Below are 27,435 nucleotides of genomic sequence, written 5' to 3' on the forward strand. Positions count from 1 at the left end.
AATACTTACAGGAATTCAAGAAAGCAAGAGATCATAGGTTTTGAAGTGGTTTCAGAAAACTGCAAGAAAGAAGTTAAACTTGACTTTAAAGAAGAGTGGAGGCCAGGCTCTCTGGCTCATGCCTGTAATCCCTGAGGCCAGAAGTTCAAGACCAGCCAGGGCAACATCACAAGACCTTGTCTCTACAAAACAATACTTTTTTAAATTAGCCAGGCATGGTGGCACATGCCTGTAGTCCTAGCTACTCAGGAGGACAGGAGGATCACTTGAGCCCAGGAGTTCAAGGTTACAGTGAACTATGATCTTGCCACTACACCGCAGCCTGGGCAACAGAGTGAGAAAAAAATAGTGATGGAGAACGGTGGGATTTACCAAAGGCAGTGAGGCAAGAGGAACTGTTGAAGGCAGGGAGAAAGTATAATCAAAAGCATGGACATAAGAATTAACTTAGGGGCCGGGCGCGGTGGCTCACGCCTGTAATCCTAGCACTCTGGGAGGCCGAGGCGGGTGGATCGTTCCAGGTCAGGAGTTCGAGACCAGCCTGAGCAAGAGTGAGACCCCGTCTCTACTAAAAATAGAAAGAAATTATATGGACAACTAAAAATATATATATAGAAAAATTAGCCGGGCATAGTGGCGCATGCCTGTAGTCCCAGCTACTTGGGAGGCTGAGGCAGGAGGATCACTTGAGCCCAGGAGTTTGAGGTTGCTGTGAGCTAGGCTGATGCCACGGCACTCACTCTAGCCTGGGCAACAGAGTGAGACTCTGTCTCAAAAAAAAAAAAAAAAAAAAAAAGAATTAACTTAGAAGATATCTAGTACGTGAAAGATAAAGGGGCTTGATATCATAGGGAGATAATTTTTTTTTAAATCGTGGAATTTCAGAACAACAAAAGACCAGCTCATTTTATAGATGAATAAACTGAATGCCAGAGAGGTCATTATCACCTCCTTTTGTTAAGACGTATTTACCAGCCCAGGAATAACCTTACCCAGGCACAGGAGAGGGAAAGGGATCTGAGAAGTGTACCTGGATAAACTTGGAAATTATGTGACTACTGTGTGGTATAATAGGAAAGAAAGTAAAAGTTCTGCAGTAGAACTTTTGAGGTAGTTTGTATACTACAAATATTGGAAAGAAGGAAAGCCATGTCTGGAGAAACATTCTGTGGTGAAAGGAGGATGTAGGAAGAAACTGCCTTTGTATATATTCTTCAACATACCTTTCCTTTCCCTGTTCTTTACCAGTCTATCTTTCATCCTTTAACTCCTGCCACTAATCCGATTTGCTAATATTAAAAGCTTTATCCCTTTTTTGCCTGCCTGCCTGCCTCACTGTACTTATATTCCTATGTTTATTCCCACCTGAATTATGCCAACATTTGTGGAAAAAAGATGTATTTATGAAATAAAGTTAACATTGACTTTTATGTTTCTCCCCTCCTTCCTTAAAAAGGTACTCATCAAACAAATCTTTCTGGGAAATGTGGACAACTTGGATTTTCACAGATATGTGGTAAAACTGGCAGTGTGGATTCTGACTTACAATTCTTGGGGACAACTAACAGTCATCAAGATAAAGGTATAAATTCCAAATTTATTTGGAAGCAAATAATTTATAAATGTTGTATGGGATTTACAGTACTAACATATATGTTGTTTTGTGTAATTATACTCATCACAAAAAAGGAAGGATTTTGTTACATTTTTAATAACAATTTAATAACTTTTTTATAATTGTTACCCTGAAATGTTAGATTTTTTAATCTTGATATAAATATGACTGATTGAAATTAGAATTTAGAAACTCATCCATGGTAGAGGTGAGCATTTTATTTTTTAATTTTTTTGTTTTTAATTTTTATGTATACATAATAGTTTTATACATTTATGGGGTACATATGATATTTTGATACAAGCATACAATGTGTAATGATGATATCAAGGTAATCGTGATATTCATCACCTCAAACATTTATCATTTCTTTGTATTGGGAACATTACACATCTATTCCTCTAGTTATTTTAAAATATATGGTAATTTATTGTTAACTATGGTTGCACTGTTGTGCTACCAAACACTAGATCTTACTCCTTCTATCTAACTGTATTTTTTTAACCCATTAACCAATCCTTCTATATCTCCCCTCTGCCCCAATATCCCTCCCAACCTCTGGTAACCATCATTCTACTCTCTATCTCCATGAGATCAATTTTTTAGCTCTCATATGTAAGTGAGAACATGTATGTGCTGTTTGTCTTTCTGTGCCTGGTTTATTTCACATAACATAATGTCGTCCAGTTCCATTCATGTTGTTATAAATGACAGGATTTATTCTTTTTTATGGCTGAATAGTAATCCATTGTGTATGTACCACATTTTCTTTACCCATTCATTTGTCAATGAATATTTATGTTTATTCCAAATCTTGGCTATTGTGAATAGTGCTATAATAAACATGGGAGTGTAGATATTTCTTTGATGTATTGATTTCCCTTCTTTTGCATATATGCCCAGCAATGGGATTGCTAGATTATATGGGAGTTCTATTTTTAGTATGATGAAGAACCTCCATACAGTTTTCTGTAGTGGCTATGCTAATTTGCATCCCCACCAACAATGTAAAAACATTTTTCTTTCTCCACATTCTTGCCAGCATCTGTTATTTTTTGTCTTTTGGGATCATTATCAAGCTAAAAAGTTTCTGCACAGCAAAAGAAACAATAAGCAAAATGAAGAGATGGCCTACAGAATGGGAGAAAATATTTGCTAACTATTCAACAGACAAGGGATAAATAATCAGAATAGATAAGGAACTCAATAGCAAAATACCAAATCATCCTATTAAAAATGGGCAAAAGATCTGAATAGACATTTTTCAAAAGAAGACTTACAAATGGCCAACAGGTATATGGAAACATGCTTAACATCACTCATCATCAGAGTGATGAGCATTTTAATACAAAGTCATTGAAAGTAACATCCATTAGAGAGTATTGTGTTAGCAGATGATGATTTTCTCTAACAGCTTTAAATTTTAAGACTATTTAAAATTTATTGTCTCTGTTAGGAACTTTCTGACAAGTTATTATTTCAGATAAGACATAAGATACAGAAGAAAAGGAATGATTTGAGGCTGGTTGTTGGTCATAAGAATTTTGGGGTTGCAGATGTTTCTTGAATTTCTATGCTAATAGTGATAACAATTATTTATATATGTAGAAGTAGAATCAAATTAAATATTTGTAGAAGTATTTTAATTTTTGTTGTACGTCCTTTACTAAAATTTTCTTTTGAGTGGTAGGGATGTACTTCTATATTTGTTAGGAAAAGATAATAATCATTTAAAATTAGTAAAGATTTAGTGCATATAGCATTTGTATTCTAGCTACCCTTTTCTCCACTAATCCCAAGCTCCCACATGATCTCTTAAAGTTTTTCTTTGTGGTATTATCCACACCACAATAAAAGTTTGACTAAATTTCTTCTAAATTTTGACTCTTGAATACCTTTAGAATTCATGATTAGTAGAACCAGAGAGCATTTGCTGTGTCACTTAGCCTGTTTCTGTCTAGGCTATCCCTGAATGATTGTATTACGTTTGAAGACCACCTCCACTTTCAGTATTTAATCAGATCTGTGTAGTGGCTCTAGTTTTCCATAACTTCTCAGTTTACTTATTAGAGCAGCAAATATAAAGGGGTATCAAGTTCTTCTAAAGTTAATAGAATTTAACTTAATAGTTGGCTATACATTAAAAATTCTGCCAGGACCACCATCTCAGCTAATATTCCCCGTGGGATCTCTGAAGGACGTGAGGTGTGGATGCCAAACCATATGGACATTCTTATCCCAATTTTGTTATTATTATTTTTTTTTATAGAGACAGTGTCTTACTATATTGCCCAACCTAGTCTCAAAACTTTTAGCCTTAAGCAATCCTCCTGCCTTGGCCTCCCAAAATGCCGCAATTATGGGCGTGAGCTATCACACCCAGCCCCCATCCCAATTTCTTTTTTTTTTTTTTTTTAGACAGAGTCTCACTCTGTTGCCTGGGCTAGAATGCCATGGCATCAGCCTCGCTCATAGCAACCTCAAACTCCTGGGCTCAAGGAATCCTTCTGCCTCAGCCTCCCAAGGAGCTGGGACTACAGGCATGCGCCACCATGCCTGGCTAATTTTTTCTATATATTTTTAGTTTTCCAGCTAATTTCTTTCTATTTTTTTTTTTTTTTTAGTAGAGCTAGGGTTCGCTCTTGCTCAGGCTAGGCTTGAACTCCTGAGTTCAAACGATCCTCCCGCCTTGGCCTCCCAGAGTCCCATCCCAATTTTAAATGTTGTAGTGATCCACACCAAATGTTGGAAATGTTGGTGTATGTTGCATTGAATTGTTTTTATTTATATGCATAAAAGATCTGATGTTTGATTTCTTTGTAAGAAATATTTTTAAATCTCTGAAAAGGAATATATGAGACACTGCCATGAAAGCATCAAAATCTATTAATGGAATACTGTAATTGAAATCAGGACACTGAAAGTTTTCATTCTGTATGTAAATCTGTGACTAGTTAAGTCTTTTGTAGTCCCCTCCACCTAAATAAGATTTTGGTAGAAGTAGAGGTCCTAATGAATTAAAAATAAAGGATATGTAATATATACAGTCATTTAAGTCTTCAGAAGCATGCTTGTTTTATTAGGATACGTAAGCTTGGTAGGTCTTTTGTCATGGAAAATCTTTTAAAAAATATTAAAAGAAAATTCATGGGAATCCCTAAAAGATTACAAGTAGACTTTTATATTAGTTGAGGAATAAAAAGAAAAGGTCAATAAAAGGTAAGAAAAAAGTAATAAAGAAAAACACAATAAATAGAAAGCACAAAATAAGATAGATGGTAGAATTAAAGCCAAATATATCAATGGTTACCATAAATATAAATGGGCAGAACTTACCATTTAAATAACAGAGATGATCAGATTTTATTTTTTATTTATTTGTTTATTTTTGAGACAGAGTCTCACTCTGTCGCCCTGCCTAGAGTGCAATGGCATCGTCATAGCTCACTACAGTGTCAGACTCTTGGGCTCAAGTGATCCTTCTGCCTCAGCCTCCCTAGTAGCTGGGACTATAGGTACCTGCCACCAGGCCCAACTGAGTTTTCTATTTTTAGTAGAGATAGGGTGTTGCTCTTGCTCAGGCTGGTCTCAAACTCCTGACCTCAAACAATCCTACTGCCTCAGCCTCGCAGAGTGCTGTTATAGACATAAGCCACTGTATCCAGCGTAGATTTTATTTTTCTGTTTTCATTGAAGTGCTATTTTTAGGAGCATCACCTAAAATACATCAAAATAGATGGGGAGAAAGTAAAGCATGGAAAAGGTATACTAGGCAAATGCTCAAAGAAAAACAAGTATAAATATGATAGGGAAAATATGCCAACATTATGCTAATTATGCTAGCATTAAAGCTAAAAACATTTTAGTGCTATAAAGTATCATACAATGAGAAAAAGCACAATTCACTAAGAAGGTAAGACTTTTCTGATATATATGTGTGTATACATGTATGTATGTGTATGTGTAATTTGACAAAATTATCAGGAGAAAATAAATCTATAAATGTAAGAAAATTTTAATAGGATAAAGAAGTTTTGTATTAGAAGATACAGAATGTTCAAACAACACAAATTAAATTAGATCTTTACCTCACACCTATAAAAATATAAATGCCAGATGAGATGAAAACCTGACTGTGAAAAGCAGAAAAACTTTAAACTCTTAGAAGATGTGTGTGCATAAGTAACACTCTCTTTTATTTTATTACAGTGTATGGTGTCCTAAATTTTGGCAGTAAGACACAGCAAACATTTGGTAGTCAAACAGAGCGTACTTCATCATACTCTGGTCCAACTCCAAGTCCAGGAGCCTACATCCTTCCATCCTATCCTCTCTCATCACCTCGAACTAGTCCAAAGCACACATCTCCTCCTACTATATCTCCGAAGAAGTCTCAAGATAATTCCATTAATTTCTCAAATTCCTGGCCTCTTAAAAGCTTCGAAGGGCTATCAAAGCCAAGTCCACAGAAAAAGATTGTCGGCCCAAAATCATCTGACCCTGCAGGTAGAAATGATGGTAAAAGTCAATACTTTGTTCAGATTTATTTGTGTGTTTGATTTAGTTCTTTGGAGTTAATAAATTAGGGTTGTTAGATCTTTAAAAGCTGGTAAGTTATATTTTCTCTCTCCGAATTATTAAATACTTGGGGAAGTAAATTTGTTTTAAAATTTAACTTTTGTTAATTAGATAAAATGTATAAGATAAGATAAAATTCATTTGAAATGGTCATTTCTTTCTTTTTTATATTGCCGTTTAAAATCCTGTTTTGGAGTCAGGCAAATAATATTGCTTTGTAACAGACATATGTTGCCTGAGAGCCTACTAACAAATTTTAGCTTTGCAAATATAAAATGTCATTCATAAAAAATGCCTAGGACTCATTTATTCAACATTTATTGAATATTTATTATATGCTGACATTATTTTGAAAGGTTTTCTATTATTTGTTATAAAGTGTTTTTTTCTTAACAATAACCCACTCCAAAATCACAAAGTTAGCACATATGAGTTCATTCAGGACACATCCAGTCTCAAAATAAAAAGTCTATTAAAGGCATCCCTGTTACCCCACACGTTTTTCTGTCCCCAGCCATTGAGGTAAGATGTTTTGCCTTTAAACTACCCCACAGCACCAATGTTCAATCTGTTGCATATTCAGTCAATTTTATTTATTTATTTATTTATTTTTGAGACAGAGTCTCGCTCTGTTGCCCAGGCTAGAGTGAGTGCCGTGGTGTCAGCCTAGCTCAGAGCAACCTCAAACTCCTGGGCTTAAGCGATCCTGCTGCCTCAGCCTCCCGAGTAGCTGGGACTACAGGCATGCGCCACCATGCCCAGCTAATTTTTTCTATATATATTTTTAGTTGGCCAGATAATTTCTTTCTATTTTTAATAGAGATGGGGTCTCGCTCTTGCTTAGGCTGGTCTCGAACGCCTGACCTTGAGAGATCCTCTCACCTTGGCCTCCCAGAGTGCTAGGATTACAGGTGTGAGCCACCTCGCCCGGCCCCTTCAGTCAATTTTATTACTTTCTCTTAGTGCTGAACCTTCATTCCCATCTATTAATTTCTTTCTATTTGTCTTTCCTACAAGATAAAAAATTGTATTGAAAACTAAGACTTTATTCAGCTTGTTCTTCCCACTGCCCAGTGTTAAACAGCTTTTGCATATAGTAGTCATTCAAATGTTACTTATATAGTTAAGTCAAGCCAGAAAAGTAGCTCTTCTGGCTTCTTACAGACTTGACCATAGCAAATATTAGTCATGATTATGTTTATGAAGGTGAATAACAAAAATTTAACTTGGCATATAATGGTTTTATATAATACAAAAGGATTTGGGTTCGCTCATTTTTGTTATATTCATTAGGAGAGACACTGATATTTTCATTTCATCTCATTTTAAATAGTAATCTTCATTTCTAATGAAAGATAATGAGCTTTTAAATTTAAAAACACTGTATTCCAAACACTTGTGACTATAACACCCTTTCTCTGAAATTGAAAAGAAATTAAAGTAAAATATATATTTTTCATGCAGGAGAAAATTCTCAGGAAAAACCTCCTCCAGTTCAACTTACACCTGCCTTGGTGAGGTCACCATCTTCCCGACGAGGCCTAAATGGAACAAAGCCTGTCCCTCCCATACCAAGGGGAATAAGCCTTTTGCCTGATAAAGCCGATTTAAGCACAGTGGGACACAAAAAAAAAGAGCCTGATGATATTTGGAAGCATGAAAAAGATAATCTTACAATTGATCTTTCTGAATTAAATTTCGGGGATAAAGATTTGGATCAAGAAGAGGTTAGAACCAAATATCATTGTGTAATAATTCAAAAATATTTGTAATTTTCTATAATATCATAGTTGTTATATAGGGAAAAATCAAGTACTTTTTATCTCATAACATTTTTTCTTATGTATAAAAATACTTCATTTTCATTATAGAAAATGTGGAAAATGCTGTAAATTATTAGGAAGGAAATTCATCATATTAGATCCTGCTACCCAGAAAAATTTACTATTAATACTGTTTTTACTTGCAGTATTTTTCTGTTCATACATTATTCCTTTTTAAATTAAAAGTATGAATAATACAGCAATACACTCACATACATCTGACCCTTCCCAATGAACAATTTGTCATATTTCTTTCCTACTTTTTAAACAATAGGAATCCCAATCCAATTTTTTTCCCTTCTTCACCAGAGACAACCACTATTTTACCATAAATTCATATTTTATGTATTTTTGCACCTTTTATTTTAATGTATTATTTTTATGTATTAATTTATGATATGGTCACACAATTGATTTTGGCTTATCACCAGTTTTTTGCTATTGCAAACAATGCTGCAATAAGCATGCTTGAACCTGTCCTTTGTGCGTATGTGCAAGGTTATTTATCTTTATGAAATTGAGAGCATATTGTATACTTATCTTTGAATACGTGAGCACTCTGTTTATGCTGTAAAAATGTATTGCCAATATAATAATTCTGTACATACTAATTATGTCAGAGAAGGAATGTGGTTGCTGTATTACTTTGGGTTCAGAGCGCTATTTCCATGGATGCCTCCATTTCAGTTTGCCTGATGTCAGGTTTTAAAAATGTTTTGCATTAAATATGTAAATGTAAACAATCATGATATTTTCTGGTCTTGTTTCAATCTTTTCAAGATGTAAGCTTCTTGTAATGATAGTTTGCTCAGTAAAATAGAGTTAATATTAATGCATATTCATTTTAAAAATGTCTTTAACATTAAACATTCATAAAACTAACTTCTAAAGTACCAAAATTGGTTCTTAATGAATTAAAATAGTCACTGCAACCTCTAACTGCTTGTGAAATCTTTCCTTGATTTTTTTTTTTTTCCAACTCGTTTGTACTTCAGTGGTGCTAGGAAGGGAATTCACTTGAAGAGAAGAAACATATTTTAAAAAGGCATTTTTCTACATAACTCAACTCTGATATCTACCATTTGATTCAATGACTCATTTATTAAGTAATTGAATTAATACAATATATTTACTCATTGTGCTCAGTACTGGAAATACCATGGTGAACAATACCTGAGATTTTTCCTCTCAAGTTTACAACCTAATACATTGTTTATAAATACCCAGGTGATGGAATCTGTGTATTTATACTATATACATATATATTAGCATTCATCTTGTTAATACTGGATTATGGAGTTGTTAATTAGGTATAGTTAATGGAATTTAAAATCTAAGGGTAACTTCTACTAATATAAGGAATTTATGTTATCTTATAAAGTTAATTGTTTTTATTTTTTCTTAGATGCAGAGCTCTCTTAGGTCTCTTCGTAATAGTGCAGCTAAGAAAAGAGCTAAACTAAGTGGCAGTACTTCTGATCTTGAAAGCCCTGATTCTGCAATGAAGCTTGACTTGACTATGGACTCCCCATCTCGGTCGTCTTCTCCAAACATCAGCTCTTACAGTGAAAGTGGAGTTTACAGCCAAGAATCACTGACTTCTTCTCTGTCTACAACTCCCCAGGGGAAGAGAATAATGTATTTTATTTTTTGGCATGTTAAATGAATGTTCATCTGTAATTCATGATCTAGAGCCCTAATATCATATTTGGAAAAAAACTTAAAATCATTTTTTTATTAATAGTTTTTAAAATGTTAAAATGCATTTGAAAGACAATGGAAAAGTTCACAGATATTACTTTGCCAGGCTTTGGTTTGGGGTGGGGTGGAAAGAGAAAACACAATGCCAACTGTAATCTAGAGTACCTAATTAATATAAACCTTATTCCTAAAGCTACGGTTGTTCTTCCTAAGATTTATCCTAATATTCTTTGTCTTTTAGCTCTTTTCTGGATCATTGACTCTTTTGCCAGTTTACCTATAGCTAATATTACTGCTTTCATTTTAAACTCAGCACCAGTTTCCTCTAATTTATGTATATGTTCCATGTAGCTGTTATCCCACTATTTTTTTGTATCTTATTTCCATTATCTGGTAGAAGTTCAGGACTCCATACTATAGTTATCACAGCCTTCTCAGGAGTCTCTATACAGCACTGGTGCTGAAATTAGAATCCTGGCCACCCCACAGCAACAGAAAATTATTTTCCAGCATAGCAATTGGACCAGCTTTTAACTTCTGAGTCTTAATCCTTAACCTCTAAGAGATCCTATCCAGATTTCTGGGGATCTCTGTGACCTTACTGTAGGATTTTGTGGAATCCATTTCTCCTTTATTTTGGACAAAAACCTAGGGGTAGAATTGCTAGGGCATACAGTAGATGTGTATGTAACTTTTTAAATAACTGCTAAATAGTTTTCCAAAATGATTTGAGAGTTCTGGTTGTTTAATATTCTTGCTAATATTTGGTGTGGTCAGTTGTTTAAATTTTATTTTCCTTGATTTTATCCTGGACCATGTTTATTTATTGCAATTAGAAGTAAATTTTTTTAATTAAAATTAATTTCATTTTGGTGAATTGAAACATCTAAGAAAATGTGGGTAGAGACTGCATAATCAAAGGAGAGGTGGTATTGTAGTAACTTTAATAGAAAGGGGTGTTTTGTTTCAGCAATTCGTAGACTTAAACTGAATTTTTGTGTCCCATCCTTAGAAGTTTGTCTCAGACCATAGTTTTCTCCTCCATACTTTTAACTTAAATAGCAGCTTATTTCTTACTTGGTAATTTTTTTCTTACAACAATTCCTCTGTTGTAATTACCTTGGTAGAAAAATATAATACATTTACAAAATGAATTTGGAATGAATAAATGGGCTGGTGAAGTAACTGTTTACATTAAGTTATCAGATATTTAAAATATATATGTTTAGACTTTAGACCTAAAGTCCTCCTTTGATCTTCCATGAAGATGAAATTTTATGTTATATACTCCTACAGTTGCAAGGTAATCTGGAAACCATTTGGGAAGAAAAGTTTATTTTATATTGTAACATTTAAAATCCAATATTTCCTATATTGCCTTCTGGAGTTATTCTCTTCAGATATTGAATTCAGTGAGAAGGGAGTTCACTACACCCTCATTTATGGACTGAATTACCTTCAATGAATATGCAATTTTCACATTTAATAGTTTAAAACAATAATTACTCTTGATCAGCTTGCATCCTGCCCTAAGATTCAGAGCCAAAGAAAGCTACTACTGCCCGATGCAAGGCTTTTATCCTTAGGTGAGTTAGGGATGAAAAATTGTTGAAAACTACCCTTCTAGAGACTCAAGTTTTTTCTTTCATCCAAGTCAAATATACTCAGCATAAATGCAAATTTACTGTAGTCTATTCTAGAGAAATTACTCCTTCAAAATATTTAACAGATATCTCTCACTAGGCTCATTGAGAAATATGTCTACCCAACTACTAAGAATTGTACTTCTTTGTAAAATCTCTTCTTTATAATATTCATCACTGACTTATTGACATTACACCATATATTGATTTAAAGCAGTTTCTTTACAGTCAGATTTAACATTCTTCAGTTTGCTTTCTTTATGAAAACAAGGCCTGTAGGCTTTTATAATGTCAAGAAAATATAGCAAAGAATAGTCTAAGAAGAAAATGATATTTACCAAACTCAACTTGTTGCTGATCTCTTATTTACAATATAGTTAAGTTTCTATTTTTGGTGACATATGAGGGTAGATAATATAACAGGTAATTAGGAATCATTTGATTTGATTTTGGAATGAACTCTCTTGAATCAATTTTTTTTTTTTTTAACTCCCCCAGGGATTATGTAGTATAAGTCAGAGAGTCATTTCTCATGGCAATACTCTCATGAATAATTAGGAATTGGCTGTATGATAAAAGGTTGAAAATTCAAAAGGTGAACTAGGAATACCATTTAGGTATAGTTTTTCATACTTGTTGCTATCTTATATAAACATTTACTGAGTTATAAAAATAATAGAGAATGTATGATACGAGTGTTGAACAGCTCTGAATCTTAATGTTTATTGAAATTACTTTTGTTTCATTGTAGGTCAGACATATTTCCAACATTTGGATCAAAACCTTGTCCAACAAGACTTTCTTCTGCAAAGAATAAAAACTCTCATATTTCTGAACAAAGCCCCAATGCAGGTATTCTATGACTATTTATAATTTTTAAAAAGTATAATTTTTAAATGATGTCAAAAATGATAGCAAGTGCATTTAAGATTTTCAAGGTTTGTAGTTACCAATCAATACTAATCATTTTTTAACTTCTTAAAATATTTTGATAGGAATACATATTATTTTTGGAAGAAAAAAATATTCATTTACCTGAATCACTGATCTCCTTTTAAGCCCACAGTATACCTGTGCCTGGCTCCAAGATATTTTGATTTTGTTGATGTGGAAAGTGACCTGGTTTTCAGAGTTTTGAAAACTTCACAGTTGATTCTAATGTGGAGCGCAGTTTCAGAACCACTGGGCATCACAAGACAATTTCCTTTAAAAAAAAATATTTAGCTAGTAACTAACTTCATGTGTATCTTGTGTTAAGAATTTTTGTGAACTAACCTGGAGGTCTCTAATTTTATAACATCACTTCTCAGAAAATAAATTAGTAATTAGTAATCAATTAGAAAATTATTTGCACCATGATCTATTTATCTATTTAAGGTGGGAACTACATTGATTCTTCTTTATGATTTGTAAAACTATATTGAATTGTGAATGAATCCTAACAAATTTGGATATGACATTTAGTTTCACATGATGATCTCAATATAAAAGTTCTAACAATTTTAAGGCTACTTTATTTTACATTATACTTAACTTCCTAAAAAGCTATACATACATGTGATTGCTAAGATTTTTAATTTCTTACTCTTAAATATGTCTTAACTTCATCCCTCTTTTTAATTCCTATGGCTTTACCATGGCTTTCGTTCACATTCTTCCTCATTTCTTACCTAGTTAGCCTCCTAAGTTTTCTCCCTATCTTCAATTTCATTGACTTAGATTCTATTCCCCACAATGCAAATCTGACTATATTGGCCAGTCTATATTCATTCAGGACATCTTCCCATGATCTGGTACCTGCCTACCTCTTCAGCCTCATTTTTCACTTTCCTCCTAGTATCTTTGTGCTCCAGTTAAATTGAACCACCTTCTGTACCATTTCAGTACTATCTCTTTGCAATTGCATATACTTTTTTTTCTAGTTGAAATCTGGAATCCATACCACACCTTATTCAGCTGTGAAAACTGCTCAGTTGCTTTCTCTGGGAAACCTTCCCTGATTCACAAACAAGATTATTACCTCTTTTGTGGTAATTACATCTTGCACTTATAATGGTATACAATTATTTTACTTTTCTTCAATTCTCACATTCTTGATCCCCAGAGATTATTTACCTCTGACTACCTGCCATGTACCTGTCATAATCATGGATGCCTGACTGACCAGTTGTGCCTGGTATACTGGCTTGTGCAAAACTAATGTTAAAGAAATAGCTAGTCTACTAGGCACACGAAAACAGTGGGATATCAAAGTGGGATTTCAGCTGGGATCTTTCAGACTCCAAAAACAAATGCTTTAGAGTCTGAAAGATCCCAGCTGAAATCCCACTTTGATATTTAATAATAGTATTCACACTATACAAGTTACTTAACTGCTTTAGAACTTAGTTCCTGATCTGATAATATAAACCTTGAGGAGGGTAGTGAAGATTTAAGTATATATAAATTACCTACTTCATAGTGGGCACTCAATACACATTTGTTGCCCTAGAGGGAGAGACCCCAAAGAAATACATAAACTTATCCTTAATGCTTTTTAAGGCTGATCATCCTAATAAATCTATTTATAATTTTACAAGTATTTATATAAGATTGAAGAGACATCTGATTGCTAGTTTGTATCTAGTTTGTGAAAATGGAACCCTCTTTTGGAAGAATATCTTTGGAAATGGAAAAGAGTAAGATTTAGAAAACCTGGATTTGAATTCCCTTCTGACTCTAGTTGTGTGAGTTGTGGAAGTCATTTAAGTTTCAATAGAGTGACTGATCTGATAATAGCATATACTTCTATATGCAATATTCAGTGTTTCCCCAAATTGCCTAATCCTAGGAATCACTTGGGTGCATGTAACACCTACAGATTCTGGGGCCCTACCTCATACCTCTTGAATTCATCGTCATTGTTAGAAATCTGTATTTTTAATAAGTAACTTAAGTATTTCTAGGATCAAAGTTTAGACTACTACTTAACACTGCTGTTATTGAATGTTAATTAAATTTGATATTCTCTCAAAATAAGTTGCTAATGGTTTAGGATTTTATACATTTGGGTTTGTATTGATTTCAGTAAGTGATTCCTGCAAGTTTATTATGGTTTCATTTGTAAAACAAAAATGGCAATGCAATGCTCAGAATAAAGACTATCTGAAGATAAAAATAACAATTACGTAAAAATTATACAATGCTTCTAATAAAACTTTCCACATATATTCTACCATTTCCTATTAGAGCAAATTGTGCTAAATTTCTTTTTTAGATTAGTGTCAACTATTAATAGAAAACATTTCCACCCAAAGCCAGTATCTTTGCCAGTCTTACTTTATAAATTAACTATCAAAACTAAGAATTTAGAAAGATATCTGTGTTACTTCCAGAAGTTCTCTATCATTTAACATCAAATATTTCTTGAATCTTTTCTCTATGAACTGACTTAGTACCCTTTACCCTTTCTAGCTCAGCTGCTATCAGCTACCTCCTCTCTCTACCATCTTGTTATTAAAATACATTATTAAAAAACAAGGTATATTTTATTATGACTTAATGATTTGCATTGGAACTAAATATAAAAATGTACAGTGGCTCAAATATACATTGCCCAGGATTTTTCACTTAGAAGACATTTTGTGGTTGTAATAGTTGCAAAATATTAGTAAAGGAATATCAGTTTAAACATTCAAGTGCATATGAAAATTTTGTTATTTGTTAAAAAAGGAGGCCTATATTAAGGTTTTGCTTTTATTTTTAATTAGAGGTATAATAACATGTGGGTATTTATAGTGTGTAAAATACTGTGCTGAGCCCTTTACATGTATTTTTTTTTTTTTTATTTAATCCCGATAACAGTTCTAGAAGAGGTACTACTATTATCCCTATTATCACTTAACCTTTTACAAATAAGGTTAAGTGTCTTGCCCGGTTCTCTCAGCAGTTTAAATGGCAGTGCTATGATTTAAAGCCAGGAAGCATGATTCCAAATACTGAGGTCTTAATCACTATGTAGTTTACTGCCTCACCAGACAGGCCAGTATAGATCATTACATGGAAGTAGGAGAAAGGGTAGATTTAAATGGAGAGTATAGGCATCTCTCAAGCCAGTTTAAAAATTTTGGATTTTAAAATTTTCCATTTTAGCATAAAGTTAAAAATGTCATTTAAATATTAAATGCTTGTTATATTTTTAAAAACATAGTATATTTGATTATCATGCATTGCATTTTGTATTGCACTGTAATTTTAAAGCCTGTTGTATGAAGTATTGTAATACCATTTATAATAAATGTTCTTTATTATTATTATTAATTTTTAGAGAGAGATGGTCTGACTGTGTCGCCCAGGCTAGTGGTGTGACCATAGCTCACCACAGTCTCTAACTCCTGGGCTCAAGCTATTCTCCAGTCTCAGCTGCCCGAGTAGCTGGCACTACAGGTGTGAGCCACCACACCTGGCTAATATATATATATATATATATATATATATATATATATTTTTTTTTATTAGATTCAGAGTCTTGTTATGTTACCCAAGCTGGTCTCAAACTCCTGGGCTCAAGCGATCCTCCTACCTCAGCCTCCCAAGTTGCTGGGATTACAGGCGTGAGCCACTGCACTGGGCAGTTTACAATAAATGTTCTTATGTGTTAGTAAGATAAAAAATATTACATAATTTAAAAAAAAACAGAAAAGCTGGGTGTGGTGGCTCACACCTATAATCCCAGCACTTTGGGAGTCTGAGGCCAGAGGATTGCTTGAATCCAGGAGTTTGAGACTAGCCTGAGCAACATAGTGAGACCCCATCTCTACAAAAAATAAAAATAAATAAATAAATAAATAAAATAATACAGAACTTTAAAAATTTCTATAATATTATAATTTCTAATATGTTACCAACCTTTTTAAAGGTTAAAAGATAAAATAAGTTTAGAGGGGAGATGTGTACCTATCATATAATAGTCCCTAACTTATTCAAATAAATACTTATTTTATTTTATAGGGATTACAACACCCAATGTGAGCATAATTGGTCAACGTATGAACTATAGGTTTGGATATGGTGATTTTGAAGATGATAGGCCACATGACATTTCATCTAGTGCTATAAAAATACAAAATAAGGAACACCCAAGACATTATAAGCATACAAAAGGTTAGTAAATTCCATGATAAGTTAATTTTTAAGATTGAGTATCTCTAAATCAGAATCCTCCCTGAGCATATCAATAAAGAAAAATTTACTGAGAATTCTCAGTTTTGAGGTTTTTCATTTTTCCCCTCTGCTGATGTGTTGTTGCTTAAATAATTTTGCCGATTTGGAGAACTCACAGGTTCAAATATGGTTTATGGGCTTACCTGAGGAGCCAATGGAGGGAAGTGACTACCCCTGAGGTTAAAACTAGGGAATCCCTGCTGAACTCTACCCCCAGGACATGCACCAGGTATACACATATGAATACACACATACACACAGTTCTTACAAGGCATTTTACCACTAAAATGAGGTGGAGGAAATCATGGGAGTTAATGACTCCCAGATGCCTAGTTAGGGTGTAACCATGGAGTAAAGCTATGGCAAAAAGAATGTAATTTCCCTGTGGTAAAACCCGAGAAAGTTTTTTTGTTGTCACTAACCATTGTTAACAGTTACATCTTTTTTTAACTGAGTAGTAGCAGGTAGCAGCACCTCTGTGACGGCTATGTCCATTTCTTAAGAAATCGTGTTACAGTTGCATTTTAAAAATTTCCCTTAGGGTGAAAAATAAGTGATTATAAAAGGTATGAATATTTAAGTAGAGTAATTAGAAGGTACCTGTAATGTAAATAAGTAAGTAAGGAGCTGACTTTTTTGTTTGGGTAGCAGCTGTGGTCATGGTAAGGTCAACTTCTGTACTTTGTTATTTTTCATCATCCTAAATCACGTATGTGCAGGCAATTGTGAATTTTTTTTGTGTGGAAGTAATTCAGGGCTGGGCATGGTGGCTCACACCTGTAATCTTAGCACGCTGGGAGGCCAAGGCAGGAGGATCGCTCGAAGTCAGGAGTTCGAGACCAGCCTGAGCAAGAGTGAGACCCTATCTCTACTAAAAATAGAAAGAAATGATCTGGACAGCTAAAAAGTATATATAGAAAAAAAATTAGCCGGGCATGGTGGCGCATGCTTGTAGTCCCAGTTACTCGGGAGGCTGAGGCAGAAGGATTGCTTAAGCCCAGGAGTTTGAGGTTGCTGTGAGCCTGACGCCATGGCACTCTAGCCTGGGCAACAGAGCAAGACTCTGTCTCAAAAAAAAAAAAAAAAAGTACCTCAAATTGAGTAAGAGGAAACTTTATTAGATACTTTTTCTTGTGAATTTTTTTCCTGTAAATTTATTAAAATTTAATCTGTGACATAATTTAATATTTGTTATATGTGGCAGTGATAAATTGTTCATTGTTTTTACAAAGAGAATGGTAGGACTTTTCCATATTGATTTACATGTTTTATTTCTCATGTAAAGAAAATCAAGGACAAAAAGTACTTTTCTTCTTAAAAGCAACTTACACCCTAATTATAATTTATTTTAATTTTCTTTTTTTAAATTGCTTTGAAATAATTGCTGAATATGTTCATTCCCTGCTATTGACATCCTTTTTGAGACAGCAGGATCATATATATTAGGGTGTGAATTTATAAGTGGGTAGAGAAAGATTTCTCAACACAAAGATTAGAATAGTTTTAAAGAAAGTTTATTTTACTTCCCAAAGGATGAGAAGGGCAGGACACAAAAAGAAAGGAAGGTGTCAGTGCGGAGCAGAAGCAGCTAAGGATTTTTACAGGGTTAAAGAAAAGAGAGAAAAAAGTAGTTAGGGCTGCCAGCTGATAGCACAAGTGACTGTGAAGCTGCCGTGTCTGCTTTTTATTTATTTTTTTCTTCTGTGTGAGGCCGGCTTATCAGGGTCCTTGAAATCTGGTCTGGAGAGAGCTGAAGCAAGAAGCTTGCACCCTGGTCATCCACTGAGGGCTTATCAAGACTGTGAAAACAAAACTCTCAAATAAAACAATTTTAATCTTAAAGACAATGAGTTGAGTCCCAGGTGGTAGATCAAACAAAATAAAGAGCAGTTGTGCTGAATTTTCTCTTCAAAGGAGCAATTATGTGCTGTGAGCTTATTCCTCTTTCTGTTTGATAGTTTATTTTTTCTCTGTTAGCTGGTTTATTAACAAGGCCATCCTTTCAATAAACACATTACATCTTGTAACCAACAGTTGGTCCTACTCCAGAAAATTGCTTCATACTCAAGCATCTAACTCTAAGCCAAATAACCTAATAGATCTATCTCAGCAACAATAGCAAACATGTTCAAAACCAAATTTATCTTCCTTTCCAGACTTGCTCCTCTTCCCTTGTTATCCATTTTTATTAGTAGCGTTATTTTCCCAGTAATGGAGGCTTAAAACTTTAGAGTCATCTTTGTCCATTTCTCCTTACCTTTCAAGTTCAGGTGGCAGTCCATGCTGCTATTCCTTTCAGTCTAATTTAATATATTTGCTGCCACAGTTGTAATTTGGGCCTTCATTACCTCTTCCCTAGATAATTACAAAAGCTTTCTGGTAAGGCTTATGTCTTGTTTTCATCCTTCTTAAATCCAGGCTGCATAAGCTACCAGAATTGTCTTTCTAAAATACAGTTATCATCTTTTCCATGCTTAAAATGTTGAGTGGTTCTCTATTTCCCACATAATAAAGTTCCTACTCTGTAGCATAACTTTTAAGACCCTGAATAATCTTGCCTCAGCTTAACTATTTTGCATTACCACTTACTATTCCTCTTTTTATGCCTTATGTTCTAGCACTTTTAATACTAGAAATTTTCTTAATTTGCATGTATAAGGCCTAGAAACATTTTCTCAATCTTAGTGTGTTCAAATCATGTCTGCTTTTTGAACACTGGCTTAAGAACCACTTCTTTAGAAAACTTTGCTCACTTTCCTGGTCTGGAGTAGTCTTTCCATCTGGTGTTCACGCATTCTATCTTATAGTTAATTTTCATTCATGTTTAATATTTTCCACATTAAATTATAAGTTTTTTAAGAGTAAAATACTGTCATCTTTATATCTCCATCTTGCTTTGTATATAATTATGTTCAATGACCACAGGTGAAATGTATGAAGTATTGATTAGCCAATCAGAACTAGTAGTGCAGCCTTGGGCACAATCACTCAAAAATTGCATTCTGGCTGGTAGTAAAGGTAGTAAATTACCTCAGTTGATTTTTCACAGTCCATTATAGATGAAACTCCTTGTTCTACTCTTTCCCTCCTTCTCACTACTGCACTTGATAAGTCTTAAAATTTTTTTAAAAAAAATGAAAATTTAAAAAAAAATTGCATCCTCAAATAATTAAGTTAAAGTGAATATTGAGTGCTATATTAAAGGGAATAAAAAGATTTCCAAAAGGAATGCTGGTAATGAGTGGCCAAATGGATCCATTTTGTAAGAAACTTCAGACTTTTTTAGGATTAGCTCTCAGACCCACCTCTTTTTCTCATTCCTTTCCTGGCTGGCTGTCCCTTTGAACATACCCATTTTCTATATAACCTGTAGCCCAATTAATTACCTGAGAAAGTGATTAATGGTGGATGCTTGGAGTATTAGCAAACTACATGCCATGAGTTAATATTCTTTCTGTCTTTGAATTACACAGAAGTAATGAAGCAAAATTACTTAAGGATATTTGTGTGTGAAGAAGCCTTTAAACATATTTTTCTTCATATTTTAGAATTGAGAATTAAGGAGCAATATTTCTTTCAACATTTCTTTGTTTAGAAGAAAATATAGTGTAAAATTTAAAGTACACTAAAAGTGCTTGTTAGCTTCTTTTATAAATGAAGTCAAATTACTTTAAGATAACATGTCCTTCATATTTTTCCTTATGAGATTTGTCTGATTATTCATTCATCTCTTGACAGTTTATGTATAGTTTTGTTTGTGGACCATTGAGTAAATTTAAATTGTTTCATTTACTAAGATTTGCTTCCCTTTGTCACAGAACACCTTTTTGGACTATCTAATGTTTCTGTTAGTCAGTATGTCTTATAAAAGTGCACATAAATTTGGATTATTTCAAACTATACTTAAGGAATATATGAAAAATGATCACCTACATGAGTTTTTTCTTTCATCTCTGCCATTTTCACACAAAGCCAAAATAAGTTAGGTTAGCAAAACAACCTGTTTATTTTTTTTAAAAAACAGTTATTTGGTTAAATTTATCAGTAATTAACTGCTTTTCTTTCATAGACCCTAAATTAATAATATTTTGCTTTTCATTGTTTTTCGCCATGATACTTTTATCTAACATATATTTATTGAACATAGATTCTAACCCCGTGAAGCTTACAGTCTAGTAGGAAAGAGAATAATTAAATAATCAGAAACTGAGATAAATTTCAGCAACCTGTGAAATTGACCTGATCTGTTTTGGATGTCAAAGGATTTCCTTTTTGATGACCCTTTTGTTGCCTGATTATCATGCTGTGGTGATTTGCTGTCTCTCCCACCTTCATCCCTGGCATGTGTAAACTCCTCAAGGGGAGGAAGGTTTCGTTTCTTTCTAGTGCCTACTCCATACCAGGTATTTTAATTATAAATATTTATTGAATTAATGAACATGTATGAATAAATAAATTATAAATTCTTCGTTGGAAATAAATTTTCAATTTTAAAAAACTGTGTTACAATATCTTGAAATACTACAGAAATATTTTTAAATATATTTTTTCTTTTGTTTTTTTATAGGATTTATAGGTTCATCATCAAATTTACAGCAAATTTCCAGTTTTGACATCATACCCACAAATACCTTATCAGAAGACTCAGTAGTAGTTGTTGGAAAAGGTATTTCGAAGTTATTTAGCTTTTTAATTGTATGTGCTCTTCACACATAAGCAAAGCATATTGATAAAGAATGAAGAATGTGAGTCAAGGGTTAAATAGAACTTCTTCTTAAAAATTAAGTTGAAAGAATTAGAAATGAATGCTTACCTTCACATTTCTACCCTCTAATGAAACTATAATAATTTCTTGTTAGTTATTTCTAGAGATATATTATGTGACAACTGAGTTTAGTTACTTCTAAAACAGTTTTAGGATAGCTAACATAGGTTTAGCGTAGTTTAAATTCAAATGGTAGTCCTTATTTATCAGCTTAATAATCAATATAATTAATATAATTGTATCCTCCATACAAAGTCTAGATGAAGTAAAAATTAACCTGTTACATATTTTAGAGGGGCTAGGGGACCTTTGAACAATATACTTGAAAATATCTTTGAAAGCTGGTTTCTTTTTTAATTGAAAAACTAGAATGCTGTGATATACATTGAGAGTGTACATCTTATTTTTGTTCAATATAATTGACTAGAATAAAATTCTTGAAATCCTTTTTAACTTTTTTGCTTGATAAGTCTCATTAGGTTAATTTAAGGCCCTCCTTAGATTGTCTCCAGCTTCCTCTTGCAGACTTATATTCTGTTATTCCTCTATTTGGCCTTGTGCACAACTAAACTAATTTATTACTGCACATACATGCTTTATACTTGTTCATCTCTCTGTATAAACATCCCTATCTCATAGGATTTCTTTCTCCCCTTCCTTACTTACGTACACAAATCCTTCCTGTCTTCAAATTTCAGCTCAAATCCTTTCCCCTTAAAACCAGCTTAAAAACCCAGCTCACACCAACATTTCCTTCTTATGAACTCAGCACTTAAAATATGCAGTTCCCACTTGATGTTATCATGAACTGCCTTTTGGCACCTCTTATTATTGTCCTGTTAGAGTATTTATCTTGTTAGGGTATTTGGGTTTATATTTTGTAATTACTTAGCATATCTTTCTCATTAACTATATTGTTTACCTCTTGAAAGCAAGAGCCTTGTCTTAAACTTTGTTATCTAGAATGCCATCACATAAATACTTAATGACTATTTGATGGTTGGTTGATTTTAGGTGTATTTGGAAGTCCAAATTCAGCACCAGCAACCTGCAGCCAATCAGTGATACCTTCTGTGGAAAACGGGGATACGTTTTCAAAAAAACAAAGTTTTGAGCCACCATCAGGGATTTATGGAAGAGCAGTCCAGCAAAGTGTTCCATCATATCTTGATGTTGAGAATGAAAAAGATGTAAGATTATTTGCTAATTATTAGAATGAATTTAAACTTACAATATGTCACTGTTTTGTGTATATCAGATGTGGGGTGGTGAAAGTATTTCAATTAACATTTTTAAAATCTTGGTATAATTGAAATTTTTGATCCTTGATCATTAAAATAATATGTTATTCTCCCTTCCCACTAAATCAATGCATTCTCATTCTGGTGATAAAGTATCTAGCATACTTTATACTATACATGTACTTTATATACATATATGTATATGTATATATTCAATAATTTTCTAGGATTCACTCAAGTAGTAACAAATTAATATCCTCAGGCACAAATTTAATTGGATATTAGAAGTATGTAATTCTAGTAGATTTTAGGATTCCTTGAATTAGGACTAAGAAAGATATAATTTCTTTTGCATAGACATTTAATGTACATATATATAGTTAGGTGAAGATATTTTAAATGTCAGACTACCTGAATACTTTCAGAGATTTCAATTTTTTCATGCAGACTAAAGTTTCTATTTCAAAGTCTACCTATGACAAGATGAGACAAAAGAGAAAAGAAGAAAAAGAACTTTTTGACATTAAAGACTGTGAAAAGAAGGAACAGAATCCCTGGGAACAGATGAAACATACAGGAACTGAGAAAATGGCATCTGAAAGTAAGTGGAATTTAAGTTTTGGTGTAGCTTTTTTTTTTTTTCCTAGTAACATTCTAAAGCTGGTGAAATATGATTTAACTAAGGTTGATGTATGACTAAGAGTGGAATATGTTGACCTATAGCACTAAAATTGCAAGACCCAGTAGCTTCTATTATGATTATATATAACTATTATAATAATTCATTCTCATAAAAAGAAAAATGATTATTTTTCTCCTTTCTAGATTTAAACAATTTTGGAGATGAGGTGGGGATATCAAAAAATGAGAGTTCCCCTTTAGAAAACATTGCCTTCAGCCCTCCATTAAAAGGAGGGTCCAGTTTAGAACAGTCATCATCTTTAGTATTTTCAGATTCAGGTAAATCACTTATTTAAATGTGAAGAGTAAAGTCACAAATGCTTGTTAAGCTGAAGACACTACATGTGGTTCAGTGCATTTGTGATAGAAAGACCACTGAACTAGGAGTCAATAGACAGACCTGACTTCTTAAGTATTAGGTCTGCCTTTAATTAGCTATGTGACCTGGAAACAGGCCTCAATTTCTGCCTCTATAAATATCTAAATTATCTCAAAGGTTAAGATTATCTCAAGGATTCCTTCCATACTCCCTGCAGATAGTCCTGTTTTGCCTAAGGAGTGGCATCCATTTTAAAGCTAAGGTAACTGAGATAGTGAAATTGGTTTATATTAGATCATGACCTAGAAAAGTCCTTGCATTTATCATTTATTCAGCTTGTCACCTACTATGTTCTGTGCTTGACCAAGAGTTGGCTTTATGTTTCCCGTGCTGTTTTAAAACATTGCATAGATCTTAAGTATAGTAGCAACTAGAAAAAATCACAGGTTGAAATGAAAATGTGTGTGAACTATAATAAACATTAAGTATTATTAATTTTTATTTTTGTTAAATATTATTAAGGAATAAAATATGTAAACTGTAAACATTCTTAAATTTATGTTGCATCTGAAACCTAGATACCAACAAAATACCCAAAAAGTTTAGAAAGAAATAAATACTATAAATGTACTTTTGGACAACATGCTTCTTGGAGATAAAAATAAAAGAGATTTAAACTAAATTAATGTCTGCAGTTTTTCCTAGCTTTTATTTCTTTTATAATGCAAGAAACATAGAAAAGTTTTTAAAATTCTGTATTCTCAAAGCTAATCATTGTTGAGCGTGCCCGATGAGAAGTGTTGCCTGTAAAATTTCTAGCTAAACATGGTGTTAGAACTCATTAAATGTAGGCATTTGTGAAAGTTAAGCCTATTAGCATTCTCAGGTAATTTTATAAATTTTCTGAGATAATGTCTTAAAATCTAAGGAGAGAAAACCCCACAAAACTTCTTGCCTAACTTAGCTAGTATTAAAAGTAGGTCTAGAAGTACAAATAGTAGCAAATAGTACAAATGGTAATAAATCATAAATTTTTGGGTCTTTAAGCTTACTAGAGACATCAACTAATTTTGTGAGTTTTGCCTAATCTTTATAGTATAAGGACAGTGCTTCCTTGAAATCACCCTTGTGTTATTTGAAAATAAGAATATATTTACAAAATTTTTATGTCGATCAACCCAAAATATAAATGTTTAACTCCACTTATAGTTATGAACATATTGTCAGAAATAATTGCTAATAAGAAAATTCTAAGTATGTCTCCATTTAAGAAGTTTCTGTACATTACATTACTGCTACTCAAAGTATGGTCCATGGACTGGATGAACTGTTTATTACTCACCGGTAACAGAATAAATACAAAAAGTATTCATCTTTTAGAAATTGTTTTAACAATAGACACTGCTATAGTGCTTTTATTGTATTTAGAAAAGTATCCACCTGCAACACAATGGAAGTTTAACAGAAAAAAAACCCTTAGTTTGAACAGCACTGCTTTCGATATTCTGTATACCTTCTTTTCCAGAATAGTATTTTTCAGGTGAAAACAAAGTAAAGATAAGTGATGGTATTTCACACTGGTATAACCTCGGGGTTGATAATTTGATGTTTATCTGCATCTCTTCCTAATGAGTTATTACTTCGTGAGAATGGGAGTGGATTAGATATAGGAAGGGAATTCTTAAAGCTTCAGCATTGGGTTCATCTGTAATGTAGGAATAATAATAACCATTACATAGAGTTGGGATCATACTGCTTTTTTTACTTTTAGCTATTAAAATAAAGATAGGTTTTGTTATGACTCATGACTAAAAAACCATTTATGTTAAATGTAATTTATTAAATTAAATAAATTAAATTAGGTAATGTAAATGAAGCATTTAGCACAATATCAGGCAACATAATAAATGATAATAGTGCTATTTTGTATTTCCTATTCTTTCAGGATTGTGATATTCCAAAGCTGGAGGATTTTATTTTTATATCTATCTATCTATCATCTATATATCTATCTATCTACCTATCTATATCAGTCTTACATATGAAGCCTAATGAGGGTATATCTGAACCATGAAAAAAAAAATGAAATGGGTGTATTTATTATATACTATAATTGGCACATCATCTTCCTCATATATGATTTACTCTAACAAAAACTAGTACTGATTTATTACTATAGTAATCCCAAGCATCATGTTTATCCTTTCACATATCTTTTCTTGTTAGGTATGTGATAAAGTTTTTGAAAGCAAGGATTCTGTCTTAGACTTTTTTATATAAAATCATAGGTGATAGTGGACCTCAATATAAGTCCTGCTTCTGCCACTCATTACTATTGGAACCTCAAACAAATTTCTTAGCCTTTGTGAAACTCAATTATTTTCTCAGCTGCAAAATAAAAATAATAAGAGTGTGTGCCACAGCTGTATTGAGAGAGTTAAAAGCAGTATAGTTTGTAAAGCATTTATTACAAGGTCTGGTACAAAGCTTTTGATAAATGTTAGCTAATATCATTAATACCTGTTGCCTTTGGATTTTAAATGAGTGAGAGAAGCATCTAAATATGTAATTAATATGCAACATCAAATGAAATTTCTTGTATTTGTGATTTCATATAACATTTTCTCATAAATAACATGGTGAATAACCTTTGATAGTCATTTTCTAGTGCCTAAAATTTTATTTTTAAAAATATCTCTTAACATGGGAAAAAAAACCAGTAAATCTTTACCCACTTACAAAGGCCCAGTCTATTTGATCCTGTTCTTTCTAACAGCTCCACTGCACATGTCATGGATTGTGTAGTGCTCTTGGGGCATTACTCTGAGCACTCAAGGATGATGGTTAGTTTCCCCAACATCTACGCTAGTACCTTACATATGGAAAATGCTTAGTAAATGTCTGATTATGGAAGAAACATTGTTCTGCTTACTACATGTGGTCTTAGGATTTGTAATAGATCATTAATTCTATACCAGTAGAGAAAATCAGTTAGAATTCTATATGCAGATATCATGAAGCTTCATTTTCAATTGTCAACTATATAGTAAAATAGGTATATAGCCACATGTTTTTACAAAGTGGGATCATACTGCTTCTTTTACTTTTAGCTATTAAAATAAAGGTAGGCTTTGTTATGATTCATGACTGAAAAACCATTTATATTAAATGTAATTTATTAATAATTTTATATACAAAAAGTAAAGTTTTAAATAACTTTGGTTTCAGAGTATTAAAATTTTTTTGAAGACTAAACTAATAGTACTAGTTTAAAATATTTGTAACATCTGTAGCCAGAATACTACTTTAGTCCTTTTTTTGTGGGTGGAGGTGGGGGTGGACAGCATCTCACTCTATCGCCTTGGCTAGAATGCAGTGCTATCATCATAGCTTACTGCAACCTCAAACTCCTGAGCTCAAGCAATCCTCCTACCTCAGCCTCCCGAGCAGCTGGGACTACAGGTGTGTACCACCACGCCCAACTAATTTTTTCTGTTTTTAATAGAGACGGGGTCTCACTCTTGCTCAGGCTGGTCTCGAACTCCTGGCCTTAGGTGATCCTCCCACTCAATCCTCTCAAAGTGTTAGGATTATAGGCATGAGCCAACGTGCCTGGCCTATTTGTGTCTTTTGTATTGAGGTTCTCTTATGCTTTTTTAAATATGTTTTGTTTTAGGTGAAGCATCTCCTGGAACTACTTCACAGTATAAAGAAAGGATGCCTTCTGTCACTCATAGTCCAGAAATAATGGATTTATCAGAACTACGGCCGTTTTCAAAACCAGAAATAGCACTGATAGAAGCTCTGAGACTTTTAGCTGATGAGGATTGGTAAGTTCACCATGTTTAACTTAAAACCAAATTGAGT

The 27,435-nt window shown here is 33.1% G+C and overlaps 1 protein-coding gene across 1 annotated transcript in view; it reads left to right on the forward strand.

Annotated features, from left to right (window-relative positions):
• Window positions 1-27,435, forward strand: part of TOGARAM1 (TOG array regulator of axonemal microtubules 1) — a 73,488-nt gene that overhangs the window by 16,509 nt on the left and 29,544 nt on the right. Inside the window, exons 3-11 of the mRNA XM_069464589.1 lie at window positions 1,457-1,582; window positions 5,825-6,133; window positions 7,658-7,920; window positions 9,422-9,654; window positions 12,112-12,212; window positions 21,139-21,228; window positions 22,342-22,517; window positions 23,016-23,169; window positions 27,245-27,398. Coding sequence (XP_069320690.1) covers window positions 1,457-1,582; window positions 5,825-6,133; window positions 7,658-7,920; window positions 9,422-9,654; window positions 12,112-12,212; window positions 21,139-21,228; window positions 22,342-22,517; window positions 23,016-23,169; window positions 27,245-27,398 — 1,606 coding nt within the window. The remainder of the gene's footprint in view (window positions 1-1,456; window positions 1,583-5,824; window positions 6,134-7,657; window positions 7,921-9,421; window positions 9,655-12,111; window positions 12,213-21,138; window positions 21,229-22,341; window positions 22,518-23,015; window positions 23,170-27,244; window positions 27,399-27,435) is intronic.

The sequence above is a fragment of the Eulemur rufifrons genome, chromosome 2 (assembly GCF_041146395.1).
Source record: "Eulemur rufifrons isolate Redbay chromosome 2, OSU_ERuf_1, whole genome shotgun sequence".
Lineage (NCBI taxonomy): Eukaryota > Metazoa > Chordata > Mammalia > Primates > Lemuridae > Eulemur > Eulemur rufifrons.